This window comes from Moschus berezovskii, chromosome 20, assembly GCF_049115385.1.
Source record: "Moschus berezovskii isolate FMDL1 chromosome 20, NW_MosBer_1.0, whole genome shotgun sequence".
NCBI lineage: Eukaryota > Metazoa > Chordata > Mammalia > Artiodactyla > Moschidae > Moschus > Moschus berezovskii.
In genome coordinates this window covers 17,291,685-17,310,242 of record NC_142479.1, presented here as the reverse complement: position 1 = coordinate 17,310,242, position 18,558 = coordinate 17,291,685, and the positions used below count along the sequence as shown (strand labels likewise).

General features: G+C 44.4%; 1 protein-coding gene across 1 annotated transcript in view; it reads right to left on the bottom strand.

The window, feature by feature from the left end:
- Nucleotides 1-4,110: 4,110 nt before the first annotated feature.
- The window catches only part of HLF (HLF transcription factor, PAR bZIP family member), a 52,730-nt gene continuing 38,282 nt past the window's right edge, over nt 4,111-18,558 (bottom strand). Inside the window, exons 3-4 of the mRNA XM_055398989.2 lie at nt 12,054-12,274; nt 4,111-8,571 (exon numbers count right to left, since the gene is read on the bottom strand). Of these exons, the coding sequence (XP_055254964.1) occupies nt 8,356-8,571; nt 12,054-12,274 (437 nt within the window). The 3' untranslated portion in view covers nt 4,111-8,355. The remainder of the gene's footprint in view (nt 8,572-12,053; nt 12,275-18,558) is intronic.

Below are 18,558 nucleotides of genomic sequence, written 5' to 3'. Positions count from 1 at the left end.
TCTGAAGAAGGACATGGAAACCCACTCCAGTATTTTTGCCTGGAGAATCCCATGGACAGAGGAGCCTGGTGGGCTACAGTCCATGGGGTCACAGAGTCGGACACGACTGAAGCGACATAGCACAGCATGGTACCACATACTTGTGATGAAAAATTTTAGATATTAGCTTTATAATGTGCAATGTGGGTTCATGGTTTACAAAGAATTTTAGGGAGTATGTGAGTCAAAAACTGGGACGATCAGTGCTCTGAGAAACGTTAGGCCTCATTTCTAGGGAAGTATCTGAATGTCTGGGGTCGGGGAGGGAGGCACGGCCAAGGAGCCAGGGAAAGAGTCTAGGCTAGGGGCGGGGATGAGGCTGGAAAAGCTGACCTGGAGGGAGGGAAAAGCTGACCTGCTCCTCCTGAGGGAGGCTGGACAGCTGTGGATACTGTTCAATCCAGGAAAAACTGAGGCCACAGGAAGGCAGTGATATGCTGAAGGTACAGCCCAACAGGTTGAGCCAAAACAGGGTGGGAGGTCTGTCCAGGAAACAGGTAGACCACAAAGTCCTGTATGTGAGAGGTGACGAGCTGGGTTCCAAGGAGCCAGTCCCCCTCCCCAGCCTGGGAAGGAGACTGGCAAAGATGCGAAGACCTCAAGTAAGGACATGGAACTGCAGAAGAAGGTTCTCAAGTTAGGGCGGACTGACCCCTGTAACAACCAACCCCAGGATCTCAAAGGTTTAGTCCAGAGTAGGGTTTTTGTCCCTCATGTGACAGTCCAGTGATTCAGAGACCTCAGTCCCTTCCTCTTGGAGTCTGCATCTTCTCGAGGCATCTGCTGGAGCCAGAAGAAGAGAAAGGAGATATTTGTGGGCCAGTTGCGAAGCAATGCCTGGCTCACTCCCGCTTATATTCCATGGGCCAGAATCTAGTTGTCTGGACACACGAAGTGCAAGAGGGGCTGGAAAAGGTGGTCTCGGTGAATGTCTAGAAAAGCAATGGGGTTTTGTGGCTGCATCAAGTCCTATTGTGACATGCAGGACCCATGGGATCCACGTGGCGTGTGGGCTTCTCTCTAGCCATGGCTCAGGCTCTAGGGCCTGTGGACTCAGAGTTGTGGCGCATAGGCTTAGCTGCTCTGTGGCATGGGGCATCTTAGTTCCCCAGCCAGGGGTTGAACCCACGTTCCCAGGATTGCAAGGCAGATTCTTAACCACTGGATTGCCAGGGAAATCCTGAGAAAGCAATGGGTTTAGTAAGCTGCTGACATATTTCTCACTCTCGTCATAGACCATGGGGGCCCCAGCCTATCTCTCCATGTGATTAGCAGGAGCTAACAAGGATTGATAGAGGTATACAGATGGATATATGAATGTAGATGTACAGTGCGGAGACTGGGGCAGGCCTGAAGGCAGAAGCGAATGAAAGACCCTTGAGAGCCACTCATGACTTCTCATCTCTGTGAGCCTGAGCCTGCCCTCACACTGCAAGGGTCAGCCTTTCAGCACCACTTAGTACATTCGTTAAAGGAAAGATCTCCAGGATCTCAACAATATCAGAGGCAACAGAGTTGACTTAAAATTGGTGATGCCTCATGGATTTTATAAGATCAATCTTGGAAACACAGCTAGGCCCATAAAGTGATCACAGCTCCCCCATTTACTCATCCAAAAAAGGGATGCCACCTAAACACAGTCAAGGATTTACAAAATAAAAATGCGCCCACTAAAATACACAACGTACCGTCTGACTCCATTGTAGCACATTGACAGTGAAATCAAATCAAGCAATACTTATTAATAATTGCTATTATTACCACAAAAAGCAAATATTCGTTGAATTCCTGTTATACTCTGCACATTGATCCAAGTGTTTTAAATGCATGTTCTCACTTAATCCTACAACAACCCTATAAGGAGAGTATAGTACATCCGTTTTTCAGATAAAACTCAGGGCGCTTTGGTGGATTTTCTGTGGTCACCCAGTAAATAACAGAGGGGGACATAAGACCAGGTTTGCCTGCCCTGGGCTCACCCTCCTAATCACAGCAACCGCCTTTGCCTTTGCTGAGCCCCTCGTTTAAGTCATGGAGGAGAGCAGCACGGAACACAAACTCTGGAATCAGACTTCCTGTCTGGGTTTACATTCTGCTTCCTTCATTTCCATGAACCTGTTTCTTTCCCTGTAAGACAGGAAAAATATTGGTAGCAATTTCATAGCATAAGAATTAAGTGAGATGTGGCAGGTACAAGGCTTAGGACTCAGTAACTTTTGGCTTTTCCTATTGTGCCAGGCTTTGCACAATGAACAGTCAGAGAGGGGTCTTTGCACCCAAGCCTTCACTGACTCAAAGCCCATAGGAGCAGAAGACGCTCACCACTTTCCTCACTTGGGACTTTCTCCTTCAATAGTTCCCTTACCTTTCTTACCAAGGGGCCATCTCCCAACCACAAAGGCAAAATTTCCATAATTTCGACCCAGATCCCAGCTAAAGACGCCCAAAGAGACTTCTAAGCCAGTGATTTTCAAAGGAATGGAATTCCTATGCTCAAGAGAAAGGGCTTGGGGGCTGATGGTGTGTTAATGTGAGTGGAAAAGCCACCCCCAGGGCAGCATGGGACTGGCCCGGGGACTGAGTGACTATGAGTGACGGGGGCATCCGCAGTGGGGCTTCTCATCAGTTCCTGCCATCTGAGACTCAAAAGTCTCTCCAGGCGTGGAGAAGCAGTCATTCCATCTAAGATCTGAAAATGCGAAAACACAGAATCACCTACTCAAGAGAATCTGAAGGTCATTGCACCTATTCCTCTGAGGAAGGGAAAGCGATCTGATGGTGAAACAGAGCTAACTCTAAATTGTGACTGCTTAAACTGGAAGGGGCCACCTGATGGATGTCCCCCAAGCTTGGCCAAAGCTCGGATCTATTAGGGGTGTTCGAATGCAAACCACACCCATGCTGGGGTGTCAACATTTCCCTCGCTACCAGCCACCTGCCCCTTCTTCTGCACAGAATTGTTTTCTGCCTTCTTTGGGGGAACAAATGGTCTGAAATACTGAACTGGAAAAAGTGCTCCACGCAAACATTCGACTCCCCGGGTCCCCATGGCAGTTATTTATTGAGGGCTGACGATGAGCCAGACTATGCATTTGTTATGTAATTAGTTCTCCCCACGACCCCCAGGGATAGAGAGTGGAACTTCATCTCACAGAGGAGGAGATTAAAAATGCTCAGTGGCTGTTCAAGGTCACACACCTGCTAAGTGACAGATCTGAATCACTGGGCTCCTCACTGGAGCCCTTTCTCTTCTGCCAGAGATGCTGAGCTCCTTGGCTGAGGCTGTGGCCCACACAGCAGCAGTGTTCTGAGCTTCCCAGGTGACTCTAATGGGTTGCCTGGACTGGGAACCACCACACTACATCACCTCTCTGGTAAATCAGGGATTTTTATTCCATCTTGCATCATAGATTACTGTGTAGGGTGGGAAGCCATGGATCCCCTCTACAGAAAAATGTTTATGTACAAAAAGTCGCATGCAATTCCAGGTAATTACAGAAGTTTTGAAGCTTCTACATGGATTCCCCCAAAGTCATGAACTCAGATGAAGGTCAAGTCTGTAAATCCTTGGGCTCCAGTTACTTGGCCACACATGCAAGTTAGCTGGGAGTCTTTAAGCAGTTCAGATTTCCAGGCTCTATCTCAGATGTACTGATTCAGAATCAGAGTCTGTAGTCTAGTAATATGTTTCCAGATGATTCTCATACATATGACCAGAGAATAGCCTTTGGATTGGTTTTTTGGGAAACACCACTCTAAATGATGCCCATCTAATGAACCAGAACTCATTTCTGTCACTTCTACCAGCTACGTAACTTTTCCAAACTTCTATCTTCTCTTCTGCAAACAGAGATAACAATTGTCCCTACCTCTTGAGATTAATGTGGGATTAAATATTCCTTGCAAGTGTTTAGCACTGGGTCTGACATGTAAGTACCCAATAAATGTTAATTTCTCACTAATCATATTATTACTTTATCATCTATGTAACTGATCTGTCAATGGCTTCTTGGTGATAGAATTGGGAACAGAATCCGATTTCCAGCAGACTGTCAACAAAAATACATGAAAGACAGGAACAATTCAAATTTTATTAAACATTAAGAATAACAGACAAAGTTTTGGACTTAACAGCATAAACAGCAACCAAAACCATGGTGTACAAACACACTGACCTCAAGTGAACTTGTACTTGTTTAACAGATGCAATCTTTGTGGTGTTGCCAAAAGGATAACAGTGATTATTGTTACGTTTGGTAAGGTGCTCCACATGAAAGATTTTATGCCTTAACTACTCACACACACAGACACACAGACACACACACACTCCTCTACATACACTTAGCCCTCAGCAAAATGTACTGCCTTTAGTTGCCAAATCCAATGCATCAAGATTAAAAACATGGCTTTGGTCATTTAAAAAATGACATTAATTGTAGAGAAAACCTAGAGGAGATCTTAGCCTCCCCAGTGGGGGCCTAGGAGCCCTTAGCAGGAAGCTGGCAGACTGACAGCAGGTGTCTACCACCTTCTGGAACTGCTCTGATTAACACTAAGTTTTCCTAAAAGGAACATTAGGAAGAAGGGGAGTTGGTGATGGACAGGGAGACCTGGCGTGCTGCGATTCATGGGGTCGCAAAGAGTCGGACACGACTGAGCGACTGAACTGAACTGAACTCAGGAAGAAGGAAGGCAAACTCCTTTGCATTTTACAGAATGACCTTTGTTTTAATTTGGGATGGGGGTGGGGGTGGGGGTGGGAGTGACTCTACTTAAAATTCTTATTGACTCTTCTGCAAACAGATGCAAGACCTTTCAAACACACATTTAGAATTGAGTTCCCTCACAAAACCAGTAAGTTGGAAGGAACCTCTGGGCTTTCTAGCACTACTTCCTCTCCACCCAGTGCTAGAATTCCATCTGCATGCTCATCAAGCAAACGGTCCTTCTGCATCAAATGATGGTTTCACAGCGGCCTGTCATATGTGAAGACGAAAGGCCTGTCACTATCCTGGTCACTGTGGGTTTTGGAATGGTCAAAAGCATGCATTTTCTCAAGAGGAGGAAGTGATCACTTACAGCCCTCCCATTCCCTACCTATGTCCTCCAGGTGGCACAAGCAGAACGATAGGCTGACCAATTTTCGCCTTTCTTTGCAAGTCCAATCAAAAGGAGGATGTGACCTTGTCAGGAAGTCCTAGGCCGCTCATTCCAAATCATGTCTAAATGATGCTGGCATAATATGATTTGGATTCATTTTTAATGGCCAAGTAATTAATCTCTGAAAGACGCTTATGATGAAAAGGTGAAAAATGACAACAGGACTCTTTTAATAGCTGCAGTCTGTGGAACTCATCTGACCCTGGATGATCCAAGTCATTCCAAATTGGGCCATGCCTTCTCATGTCATCTAGCAGGACTGCTTTATTTACTAGCTGACTGCCCTGGACAGAAGGCAGTGAGTTCAGGGGTTGAGTGCTTGTGTGTGGTGACAATGACCTACATATAAGGCACCTGTACAGACACCAAAGCTTTAAAAATTTTAAAACGAGGTAGGTTTCTGAAACCTCCCCTGGCAAGCCAAAGAATAAGTTTTATTATGATCTTTAAATTTCTTCTGCAAAAAACATCTGTGATGCTCATTGGATAGAAGCAACCTAATTTCAGAAAAATACAGTTTTTTCAGTTACCATTTTAAACTTCAATGAATTTGGATTGTCTTCAGTACAATCCTTCAATACTTCTCCAGCTTTCTTCCTAAATGTTGAACTATTTAACAATTCTGCTGCAATTAGTCTCTTTACCTATAAAAAGGCCAACTCCATGTTTACTTGTGTCTCTGAATACCACTAATTCAGTTCTGCTTAAGTTTGATAGAGGTTTTGTTTATTAGTTATTTACCCGAATAAGGTTATTTCAGCTCCAATATGCGTCCATCTCCCATAATCTGTAGCTTCAGACAAAATGGGATATCTGTAGGAGTATTCCACTACTCAGATTCCCCAAGACCATGACAGCAGGAGAGAAGCATTGCTAACAGATTGACAAGGAGATCACCATTAAAGAATCATGAAAGGTCATTCAAGAATCACATACTCTGGACACAGGAAACTAGAAAATCCCACTGATAAAAGGGTATTTTAATCTTGCAGAAAATGTTTCTTTACAACAACAGCAGAATCTCTTAACACAAGTTAGTGAAACAAAAGAACAATCACCTTTAAAGTCAAGACAGCCACCAAATTATAAATCATACACATAGCACCGGTATTAACCTTATGTTGTATAAGCTGCACGTGCCCATTGAGGAGAATAGAATTTTGGGGTATGCTTGCAGTGATATTCATTTTCAGGAACTCATAATTTTGAAGTGAACATTTCTGTGGCAGATGCTTTTCCTAAAAATCACTGTATCATCCAATAAATATTTGACTAACATCCATTTTGTGGTTTTGGGTTTTCTTTCTGAGACCTAATAGGAAATAAGAAAACTCCTTAGATATTTTAGAGCAGAATTCGTCACAGCAAGCTTCGATACTGTTGTAAAATTTTAATTTAAAGCAGAAAACATGCTGATGTGTCAGTGACAAAATTAAAATATTTAAGACTTCAAAAACCCCCAAGCACTTCTCTGTACAACATTGATGAATATATATCTTTGCTATATAATTTTAAAACATGGAATACTTTTCCTTTTCTCTTTGCTATATATAATATATGTCTTCCAAAATACATTGTCAGTATTTATATCTGAAAAATACTGTACAAAAAGAACTTCCTATAATTACTCTGTATAAACATTAAACAATTTAATAATCTCTCCTTTTGGTCTACAGTAAACACTTAAATTGATTGGATTAACCACAGTTTGTGACAACACCATCCCCTTTGGAGATACACCAGTGTCTTTTACATTCATTTTTCAGAAGTCCACTTAATAAGAGCACATACTTTTCAAAAGAAAACAGAATAAGAAACATAAGCTCTAGAATCATTAATTTATGAAGCATTCAAATGTGACCCCACCAAGAAAAAGGAGTTTTACAAAACATCAACTTATTAACTTAACTGATTTGTAAAACAACAAGGTATAATTCACAAAAATATATACATTACCAAAAAAATGGGGAAAACTAAATCTTAAGTAATTGAATTGTATTGAATATCAAGAGGGATGTGGAAAAAGTTAACTAGAAAACTGGGGGCTGGGGGCATGGAAAAAGAAAACAAAAGCAAACACATCAATGTCAAAAGCTGTTCCAAGATGCATTTTTTGGCTGTACACTGATAAGTTAACCCCTTGTTCTTAGACCTGGCGTTTCCTTCTGCTTCCCGGTCCTGGGGATGTTCTGGGCATGCTCAAATACATTACTGTAATTTTTGCTTTTTAAAAGACAGTGAAATTCTCAGGTAGGGAAAATATCCTACTTCCACTAGTAATACTCAGGCAGCATGCTCTAGCGTACAATAGGATTATTGCTTTAGGTACAGACAGTGCAAAAACACACTCTGTGTTCTATAAGAGTACTCTTACTCGCTGGAGTTGGTAGAGTTAAAAGGAAACTTAGTAGAGAGCAGTAAGTAAATATGGGAGCTAGTAAATCTAAACAGCACTTTAAATTTGAAGACGATTATCACCAAAACGTAAAAAGTGAGGAAAGCAACCTATAACTGAACGGAGCTGCAGTGTAGTGCTAAATTACTCTGTGCACCTTATTAGCATGGTAACGTACAGATTAAACAAACAAGAGCCTGTGGTCTTGAAAAACCGAGATCTACTATTTCAGCAGGGCCCTTCTTAGTGAACCCGAGCAGAAGGTCCTGGAAGAGTGGGCGGGAGCACACAGGAAGCCACACGGAAAGGGCGGGAGTGGGGTGAGGGGGCGGGGAGCAGGAAACCCGCGCGGTCTCCTCAGTCCAGTAAAAACATGGCACCTTTCGTTTCAAAATGGCGGGCGCAAAGGGACGCACGCATGCGCACACACACCCGCTGACCACACAGGCGCAGAGACACACACACACACACCCGCTGACCACACAGGGGCGTAGACACACACACACACACCCGCTGACCACACAGGAGCACAGACACACACACACCACACCTGACCACACAGGAGCACAAACACACACACACCCCCCACTGACCACACAGGAGCACACACACACACACCCCCCCCACTGACCACACAGGGGCATAGACACACACACACACCCCCCCCAAAACGTGAGTCCGTCGTGTTGCTGCGTCTGGTAAAGTGCTGATGTCAGAAAGGTCGGTCGCTGCGGGGAAGGCCTGTCCGGGCCGCCGCCCGACTACAGGGGCCCGTGCCGGGCCTCGTACTTGGCCAGGATGTTCTTGCACTTGCCCAGCTCCTTGCGCAGGTCGGCCACCTCCTGGCGCAGCGCTGAGTTCTCCTTCTCCAGGAAGGACGCGCGGATGGCGATCTGGTTCTCCTTGAGGCGCCGCGCATCGCGCGAGCGCTTGGCCGCCATGTTGTTCTTCCGGCGCCGTGCCCAGTACTTGTCGTCCTGCCGGGAGACACACGAGGCGTCAGAGCGCGGCCGCCCGGCCTCCCTCCCCGGCCCAGCCCGGCCCGCCGTGGGCCGCCTCTCCCGCCGGCAGAGCGCAAGCCTGCCAAGTGGGGCTCAGGCCCTGCACCCCAAAGGGCAGGCCGAATTCCTTCTCTTTGTTCAACCCCTTCCTTCCCTGAGCGCGTGTGCTTTCCGAGATAAGCTGGTAGTTCAGTTCAGTTCAGTTCAGGCGCTCAGTTGTGTCCGACTCTCCGCGACCCCAGGAATCACAGCACGCCAGGCCTCCCTGTCCATCACCAACTCCCGGAGTTCACTCAAACTCCTGTAGAGTATTGCTCAAAGGCGACCTGGCAATGTCTGTCAAGGGCTGTACAGCCACCTCAGGCCTGCGCTCGCTCCCTAGGGCAGTCCTCACTCACCTGCGCAAACAAGGGCGCGTTTTTACTAAAGCGTTGTCCACATATGATGACTGCAGCCATGAAATTAAAAAACGCTTACTCCTTGGAAGGAAAGTTATAACCAACCTAGACAGCATATTAAAAAGCAGAGACATTACTTTGCCAACAAAGGTCCGTCTAGTCAAGGCTGTGGTTTTTCCAGTGGTCATGTATGGATGCGAGAGTTGGACTGTGAAGAAAGCTGATCGCCAAAGAATTGATGCTTTTGAACTGTGATGTTGGAGAAGACTCTTGAGAGTCCCTTGGACTGCAAGGTGATCCAACCAGTCCATTCTAAAGGAGATCAGTCCTGGGTGTTCACTGGAAGGACTGATGGTAAAGTTAAAACTCCAATACTTTGGCCACCTCATGCGACGAGTTGACTCACTGGAAAAGACTCTGATGCTGGGAGGGATTGGGGGCAGGAGGAGATGGGGACAACAGAGAATGAGATGGCTGGATGGTATCACTGACTTGATGGACATGAGTTTGAGTGAACTCCAGGAGCTGATGATGGACAGGGAGGCCTGGCGTGCTGTGACTCATGGGGTCGCAAAGAGTCGGGCACGACTGAGTGACTGAACTGAACTGAACTAGGCCTTCTTAGCCTGAGCGATGTTTGATTGTGATCAACTTGAAAACAGTCCCTTTTTTCCCCCCATCACTGCTCTCTCTGCCAAAAAAGGGAAAACCCTCCTAGAAGCACTAAGAAATTTAAGTCTTCTTCCATTTATGGTGCCACTAGGTGGGTTTTGCAACCCCTTTTTTTCAACACATTGCACTAGTAAATTCCTCAATCCTAGCAATGCTAATACCGGCAGTTAGCACCACCCAGAATGAGTGAGGTCATTTCTTACTCTGCCCCAGGATTCCAAGGGGCATTTGGCATTGGAAGAGGTCACATGGTTTGAGGGCAAGTCTGCAAGCAAATTGTAAGGTCAGTGGTCTGCCCCATCCTTGCCTTTTACCCTCAGCCAACACTGCCCAGCAGACAGGATGTGTGAGACAAAGTCAGTGCAGGCACTGTCTGTCTGCCTTTTCCAAGCTAGTACTGTTCTCTTATTTATAAAACACTCCCAGCTTACTATACATTTCATAATAATATATAACAACATGAAAAACATGATCTTAATAATGGGTGAAGAATTCTTCTTAGGAGCCTATCCTTTGGAAACCTTGGGGCAGGATTTGTTGCTTGCCCTTGGGAAAAGGGCGTAGGGAGCTGGAGGAAGAGGAGAGAGGCCAGGTCAGCTGGCTGGAGAGAAGCTGGGAGGAGCTAAGAGAGCCTCAGACTCCATGGGGTGAGAGGGTCTATGGCACATTAACAGTGAACCCTCCAGTTCTGATGGACGTTGTCTATGTTAGTAAGCACCAGATCCACGCCTTTGGTAAATCAGGAAATCTACCACTCTCATCAGTGTTCCCAGAAGTGTGGTTTCCAAGATGATTTGAAAAAGGGACTAACTTAGGCTGTATCAGAACTTGCACATGGGGGCCAGGGAGTCGGGAGAACAAGGCCCTGGGAAATTGAAGAAGCTGTGTTTTCAGGGGGATGGAGAAGGGGTACCACCACAGGCCTTGGAGGTTTGGGATCAGGTCTTAAGGACCAAGGGCATCACCCGCTGACCTCACAGTAACAGCCAATTTCTGAGCTCTTCTCTCTCCTGAGGTACCTTCATTTCCTAGCCTCCTGTCCACACAAGCAGATGAGCGAGCCGGTGTGAAATGTGCACTTTCCTCCTCGGAGTCTCAGGGTGACCGTTATTAGAGGTCTATGTCCTGTCAGGGCCACATACCACAGTGGCGTTTCTGGAAGCTAGTAGACTTGGGGACCCGGCTGGGTCTTGTACTAACTACCAGGGCTCACCTTCGCTTTCATCTCCATTTCCTCAGTGGTGCAGTGACCACTTTGATCTAATGAGCCTCTGAGGTCCCCTTCACCTCAGACATTTTATGATTCTGCATCACCACAGGTAATCTCAGGTGCTGGATGACAGCAGTGACAAATCTGCAGATATGTTTTCTTCCAGTGCTCTTTAGGTCTGAAAAGCAGGCATAAATGGTCTAAAGTGGTTCCAGAATCATGTCCCAAACGCCCTATTTTCCCAACAGGAGTTCTCTTCCTGTGAACCATGTTTAGGTTTGAGAAGTTGGAAGAGACCTAATTATGCCTGCTTCCAGTGCCTTGAATGTATACAATCACATCTCTATTGTTCATATGATTAGAAAGCAGCATAAACACAGACAGTTCTAAGCAATGGCTAATCAAAAATGGTTCTATTTTGGTATCAGTAGGCATGGCATAATTTTAGAAAGAATTCTCTTCCTAAGGTATCATAAATGTGTCGGATTAATTTTAAGTTCTATTTGATTTCCTAAGGTAAATCTATTTTCCTTTATAAATAATGTGTCCCTTCAACAAAGTAGAGAAAAACCAACCTGAAATTAACCTTTGTTGAGATACCCAAGTGATCACCACATGAGACGCAGAGTGAACATTACTTATAAATAGTGTCAGGAAACCCCCCAGCTTCCTTAACAAAGTCCCACCTGGGCATCCAAAGTTGGCAATGTGGAGAGAGGTCCTGTCTCTGGCTGTTACTCCCTGAGGCCTCCAGAGAAATGGCAGCAGTTAATTAGCATTAAACTCAAAGGAAAGGTAAACCCTTGAAAACTCTGAGGTCTAGGTACCCTTCCCAATAATTTTTTTTTTCCTTTCCAACCTTGAAAGATCCAGATTTGACTTTACTAGGCTTTTACGGGTTTCCTTGCAGATAGCAGTGGGCTTGCTTCCTTCATGGGCTGCAAAGCACTTCATTTTATTGCTTTTCCTTATTTCTGTGCATTGGCAAGATATGAATGGCATAGTACAGAAGACACCCAGAGAGGAAGCAACCAGCCTTGTCGCATGCTGAAAAATGGGGCCGACAATTACCAGTCTTTGTTCACGAGCTTGTGTGCTTTTCCTGGGCTCACCCTTTCAGTCTGCCTCTCGACCCCACTCTCCACTTGCCCACAGCCTAGTCACCAGTTCTTGTTTACCTTCAGGTCGTCCGGGATGAAGACTTTGCGCGCTTTCTTAATCATGGGCTGTGGCTTCAGCTCTTCCTCAGAGAACTTGCGTTTGCGAGGGTCAAACATCTCCTGGCCGGGGATACTGGAGAGGGCGAGGTCGGCCGGGTCCGGCTCGTAGCCCACTGGCACCTGGATGGTGTCGGGGTCGATGGGGCTTGGAGTATTGCGGTTGGCTGGCAGCAGCTGGCCTGGAATGACATGGGAGCTTTAGTTCGTGAACACTCTATGGAAGCCCAGGAGTGGGCTATGGACTGCCGTCCACTTGATGACGCTCAGGATGAGGCGAAGGGTCTTAAGCTCGCTTAAATGTGACCCCAACATCCCTCCTGAGGCACAGCAGGCTGAACAATTTACTCGTGTCAGATAGGAGGAAACAAAGACCCACGTACACATACTCACAAGCTAAATTAAAAAATACACGCGTTCATCCCTTCCTATAACATAATCCCAAAGCACCAACTATGTGGCAGGTACTCTGTTTTTTTACCTTTAAGGTTTTTTCCAAGTGAGTCAGGGAATCAGGTTAAAACCAGCCAGTGAGATATAGAAGGGGTGAAAGGAAACCACACGTGCTTGCAGAGAGCGGAGGACCAACACACAACATTAAGCCGGCCAGGGGACACTTCCCAGAGAGGATGCTCGGCGTAGCTGCACCTCTACACAAGAGAAATGAGCCACAGAGGTGATCCAGGGACAGACACAAGACAGAGGGTCAGGTTTTGAAGGAACCACGAGCAGTCTTAGGTGGCTCTGTCAGAGCAGGAGACCGAGCGAGGCAGAAGTGCAAGAGATGTGGTCAGGAAGGTGGCCAGTAGGGATGTTCAAGAGGCCTTGAATGTCACTGAGGGGTTCTGAGCACGGAAGCGACAAGCGGAGCTGAGGTTTGGAAAGTGTGAGGAGTGAGCTGAAGGGGACAGGACTGGACACGGGAGATGAGACAGCAGGCTGCACCCTAACCCACACGTGCCCTCCGGAAACACCAAGCAAAATGGAAAAGACACAGTTGAGATGCTCTGATTTCCACCTGAGGCATCTGTGAACAGGCTGCCAAAATGCACAAAGGTCCTCAGAGCAACAAGTTGACTGCGTTTTGGAAAGTGTCTTACTGGTGAACGTGAACTTGGTAACAGACTGCATGTTTATGTGGGGAGCTCCGAATCCTAACTTCCAGTTTCACCTGGATTTTACAGTCACCCCTTTCATGCCCAAAGAATACACGAGAGGATATGTCTCAGCTGGGTCTGGCCCGGGTCCTCCTCTGCCTTCACTGCTGAAGGCCGGATGTCACGTGAAACATCCTGTAGGTGCCATTAGAACCTACCCTGGGCTGAAGGGCAAAGCTGTTGGCTCGCTTTCTGGCTAAACTGTGAAACCACACTTGTCTGTTTTTCAGAAAGCCCTGGTGGGGAGCTTGCAGAATGAATGTTCTGGGTGACCTTTTGGTCCTCACTCTGCTTTGAGCTCTCTTTGTATCCTGCTTGCCAGAGAGGAAGGGATGGGCCCCCAGGCACTGGCAGAGGATGGAGATCCTCATTAGCCAAGCTCTGCTTGGTTCCAGCTCTAGTGGCTGCTGAGATCTGCACTGGATGGTGTCAAGCCAGATTTGATCTTGTGCCTCTCGACATTGACTGAGAAAATGAACCGTGTCTGACTCAAACTGGTATTTTATTTTCCCTTTAGGAACTCTCTTTGAACTTAATAAAGCTACCCAATGCCCTCCTCCCCCGATACACACACACACACACACACACACAGGCATAAATACCATCTCCTATCATCTAATTGCTCAAAGTTAGTGCAAGTACTTATGTTGTATTTAAACATTATTTCTTTATACACGTTAAGCTTTACACACACACACACACTCCTCCCCTACCGACCATGATCTTTCATCTTTTCTCTATTTTATCCCCACCCACTTCTCCCAGGGTGCCTACTTCAGAGTTCTGCTTCTACAAAGAATATTGCTCATTTAATGGTGGCCCTCAGAAATGCTGGGTGCTGACATTCATTCATGGACATTCTAACAATAACACTTCACATGAGGCAGAACCTTTATCTGCATTCTTTCTCTTCAGCCCTTTCTTCCAATGGAAGTAGGTCAGCCCTACCTGAAGCACGGAGAAAACCTAACTGGACCGCAGAGAGTCAATGGCTTTCAGTGGCTTCCCAGCATCGCAGAGCACCCAGCAAAGGACCTGAGAAACACCCAGGTCTCCCTTCTCCCAAGATACCCTTGCATCATCTTGTTTGTCTATATTTTCGACTGCATTAACTCTGTTGGACACGTTTGTTTCCCCCTTTATTCCTAAATGTCAACAGTATCCCTGAGTAACAGGGAGGAGGATCTTTATTATTTTATCCTACTTTTTGTGGATTTGCAAAATTTTCTTAATAAGAATTTTCAAATTAAGAATGAATATTACATTAATTTTTAAAATTACCATAGATGTTCATTGCAAAATTTCAACAAATGCAGAAATGTGTCTCCCTTGCCCTCAATCCATCTTGCTCTTCCCAAAGGATACCTTTAACTGTTTAGTGTGAACCTCTCAATCCTACTACCCCTGCGTCTTAAATTGCTCTTTCTATATACCAGAATACCATATGCAATTACCCATGTTAGTACAAACAACTACTTTGTTCTTTTTAAAGGGTGAGTAGTTCCCAAAATTTGGATATGACAATTTACCTAATCATTTCCCAACTGATGCATTTTTAGGTATGTGAGTGTTTTTATAGAAGAGATTTCCAAAAGTGAGATTGCTCTTACAAAAGGCAAGTATTTTTAAATTTCTAAAAGCATTGCTAAGTCTTATCTATTTATACTTGCACCAACATTTCTGAAAGTGCATTTTTGTACAAATTAAATGATAATTTTTAAAATGTTGCCAATCTGATTACACAAACATCACTATTGTTTAATTTACATTTCCTTTTTAGTAGTGAGACTGAACAACTCATGTGTCTATTGGGTATTTATTTCTTCTCCTGTATACTACCCTTTTCTTATTTTTTGCTCCTTTTTAAGTGGATTTTGTTGCTTATTCATTTGTAAGCACTCTTTATAGAATGGATTTCATATCAACAATGGATATAATCATTTCATCTGTTTTCTCTGTAGAAAATATTTTCTCCCAGACTATTTGCTTTCTAACTGCTTAGAGTTTTGCACTGTTGGCAAGATCTTGCACTATAATATAGTAATAATATCTTAAAATTTTCTTCTTTATGGCTTCTAATTTCATATCTTCTCTGTTCCCAAATCATACTATAGGCACATATGTATACATGTATATATATATGCTATATATGTGGACAGATGTGTGTGGGTATATACACACACATATATTACTCTATAATATAACTATATTTTAGGATTTTGAGTCACCTATGATTTATTTTTGTATAACATACAAGCAAGGGCCTTTCCATAATACTTTCCAAATGGCTTAATATAATGTTATTAGTAAGATTTGATATTTGAATATTTGATATTTGATATTTATTGTTCTTTTCGGAAGATTTTCTTCAGTATTCTTATACTCATAGAAATAGGAATTTCAGGATACATTAAATTATATTTTAAATTATTAATGTGATTTTGAATGAAGATTGAATGAAACCAAAGGTTAGTTTGGGGACAACCCTTATTAGTTCTAATAGCTCTAAGAGAGTTTTCAAGGTACATAATCTTTTCGGCCTCTAGAGACAGTTGCTGCCTCAGTGTTTATAATTCCTGCTTAAAAAAAAAAAAAACTCACTGCATTGGCTAGGCTCTGCAAAAAAAAAAAAAAAATGAGTAAAAGGGATGAGACTAAAGTCTGTCCCAGACTTTAATGAAAATAACTTTTAATGCCTTACATCCTTAAAGTTTTTTCCTAGACCCCTAGGAGATAACCTTTTGAGAAGCTAAAACAGTTCCAACCTTCCCAGCCCTACTGCACTGAGTTACTGTTGTTTCTTTAATCAAAAATTATGTATGATAACAAATTTCCTCAAATGCGTTTTTAGTATCTGTTGAGATGATCATATATTTTGTTTTTCTTTTCTGTATTTGTTAAGTCTGAGCTTGGTATTTTTCCAAGGCTTTCTCTGAAGGACCTGGGGTGGACAGGATCAACCCCATGGTGTAGACTCTGCAGTGTGCTGGGACATAGTTTTCTTTTTTCTAAAAGCATCTCAGTGAAAGTCATTTCTAGGAAAGCCAAGGAGGATTTCTGGTGGAAAGGGTGGAACAAAGGGCTTAAATCTGGACAGAGATTAAACGTTATCTTGAAACCAAAAATTGGCCTCTGCTTTTGTCACAGAGTAGGTATGCCTAAACCTCCAAATAGTGTAATTGAAGATAGGATGTTTCTTATTCTTACATACTTAATAAGAATCTAGCAACCTCTTTGACCCCACACAGTCATAATTTGAGTGTGAAATAGCACTTTCACTGTCTTTGCACTCATTGCTTTCAGAAGAAAACCATCATCAGGGCTCACTTCACTGCAAAACACCCTGCTTCTGAGAATCCTTATGTTACAGGGAACCAATTAACTTATAAGACTCCAGTAACATTCGAGGGCCCATAATGAGTGACCACTTTAGGTACAGAGATTAAATAAAGGCCCTACAAGCACATCCTAAGGACATGGGCTTTCTGGACCCTGAGGCTGACTCTGGGCCCTGAGGTCTCTATTCCAATGGCAGGAACCTCTTGGCCAGTCTAACTAGCACTCTGCAAAGACAGCTGTGTGCTAAAGGCCAGAGGTCTCGCCTCTCCCTCTCCCCGCGTTCTGTTACATGCGACCCTGCAGTTCCAGGCTGAGTCTGTTTCCCCAGCCTTCGCATCTGGGCTGGCCCTGTGACGAGCACTGGCCGACAGAAAGTGACAGAAGTAACAGTGTCAGCTCCAAGGCTGGGCCTAAAGAGGGCTTGCATGTCCTGCTGCTTCTCTGCAGCACATCAGTCCCCACCAGTCATGCTGCCCCTCAAGCCTGCAATGTAGGGTGGGGTTGGAGGGGGATGGGGGCAGGCAAGCCCAGGCCAGCCCAGGTCACCTGCTCCCCAGACGTGCAAGTCCAGCCAAAATCAGCTGAGCCACCTGACCAACTCACAGCCCTTTCAGACAAGGGAACAATAAACCTTCATCTGTGAATGCTACTGAGCATTTGTGAGTGTTTGGTAAACACTGTCGTGGCAACCGGACTGATCTACAGGCTGAGCTGTTGTACTTGGGGAGATGCTTATACAATAACATTAAGATTACAACAAGGTTTTATAATGTACTGAGTAGTGGTTAAGCCGTCTAGTGAGTCAGACTCGGGTTTGATTTCTCGTTCTGCTACCTATATGTTATAAACTTTGGTGTTTGAGTAAAGGACCAGAAAGAAATTGTCCCCACTTCCTAGTAAGTTCTATAGTAAGGACAGAAACTATGGTGAATTTTTTTCCTTTTTAAAAATCTACCTCTCTGAGTTTAAGTCTGTACATCTATAGATGAAGATTACCATGCCTGTCTCATAGGGCTGTGTGAGAAACGAATGTGAAAAAGAAAGGCAAAATGGTTGCCTGAGGAGGCCTTACAAATAGCTGAGAAAAGAAGAGAAGCGAAAGACAAAGGAGAAAAGGAAAGATATACCCATTTGAAAGCAGAGTTCTAAAGAATAGCAAGGAGAGATAACAAAGCCTCCCTCAGTGATCAGGGTAAAGAAATAGAGAACAACAACAGAATGGGACAGACTAGAGATATCTTCAAGATAATTAGAGATACCAAGAGAACATTTCTTCCAAAGATGGGCACAATAAAGGACAGAAATGGTATGGACCTAACAGAAGCAGAAGATATTAAGAAGAGGTGGCAAGAATACACAGAAGAACTATACAAAAAAGATCTTCATAACCCAGATATCCACAATGGTGTGATCACTCACCTAGAGCCAGACATCCGGGAATGCGAAGTCAAGTGGGCAATAGGAAGCATTATTACAAACAAAGCTATTGGAGGTGCTAGAATTACAGCTGAGCTCTTTCATTTGCTTAATTGGGAAAGGAGTACGTCAAGGCTGTATGTTGTCACCCTGCTTATTTAACTTATATGCAGAGTACATCATGTGAAATGCCGGGCTGGATGAAGCACAAGCTGGAATCAAGATTGCTGAGGGAAATATCAATAACCTCAGATATGCAGATGACACCACCCTTATGGCAGAAAGCGAAGAAGAACTAAAGAGCCTCTTGATGAGGGTGAAAGAGGAGAGTGAAAAAGCTGGCTTAAAATTTAACATTCAGAAAACTAAGATCATGGCATCTGGTCCCATCACTTCATGATAAATAGATGCAGAAACAGTGGAAACAGTGACAGACTTTATTTTTTGGGTCTCCAAAATCACTGCAGATAGTAGTGCACCCATGAAATTCAAAGATGCTTGCTCCTTGGAAGAAAAGCTATGACCAATATAGACAGCATATTAAAAAGCAGAGA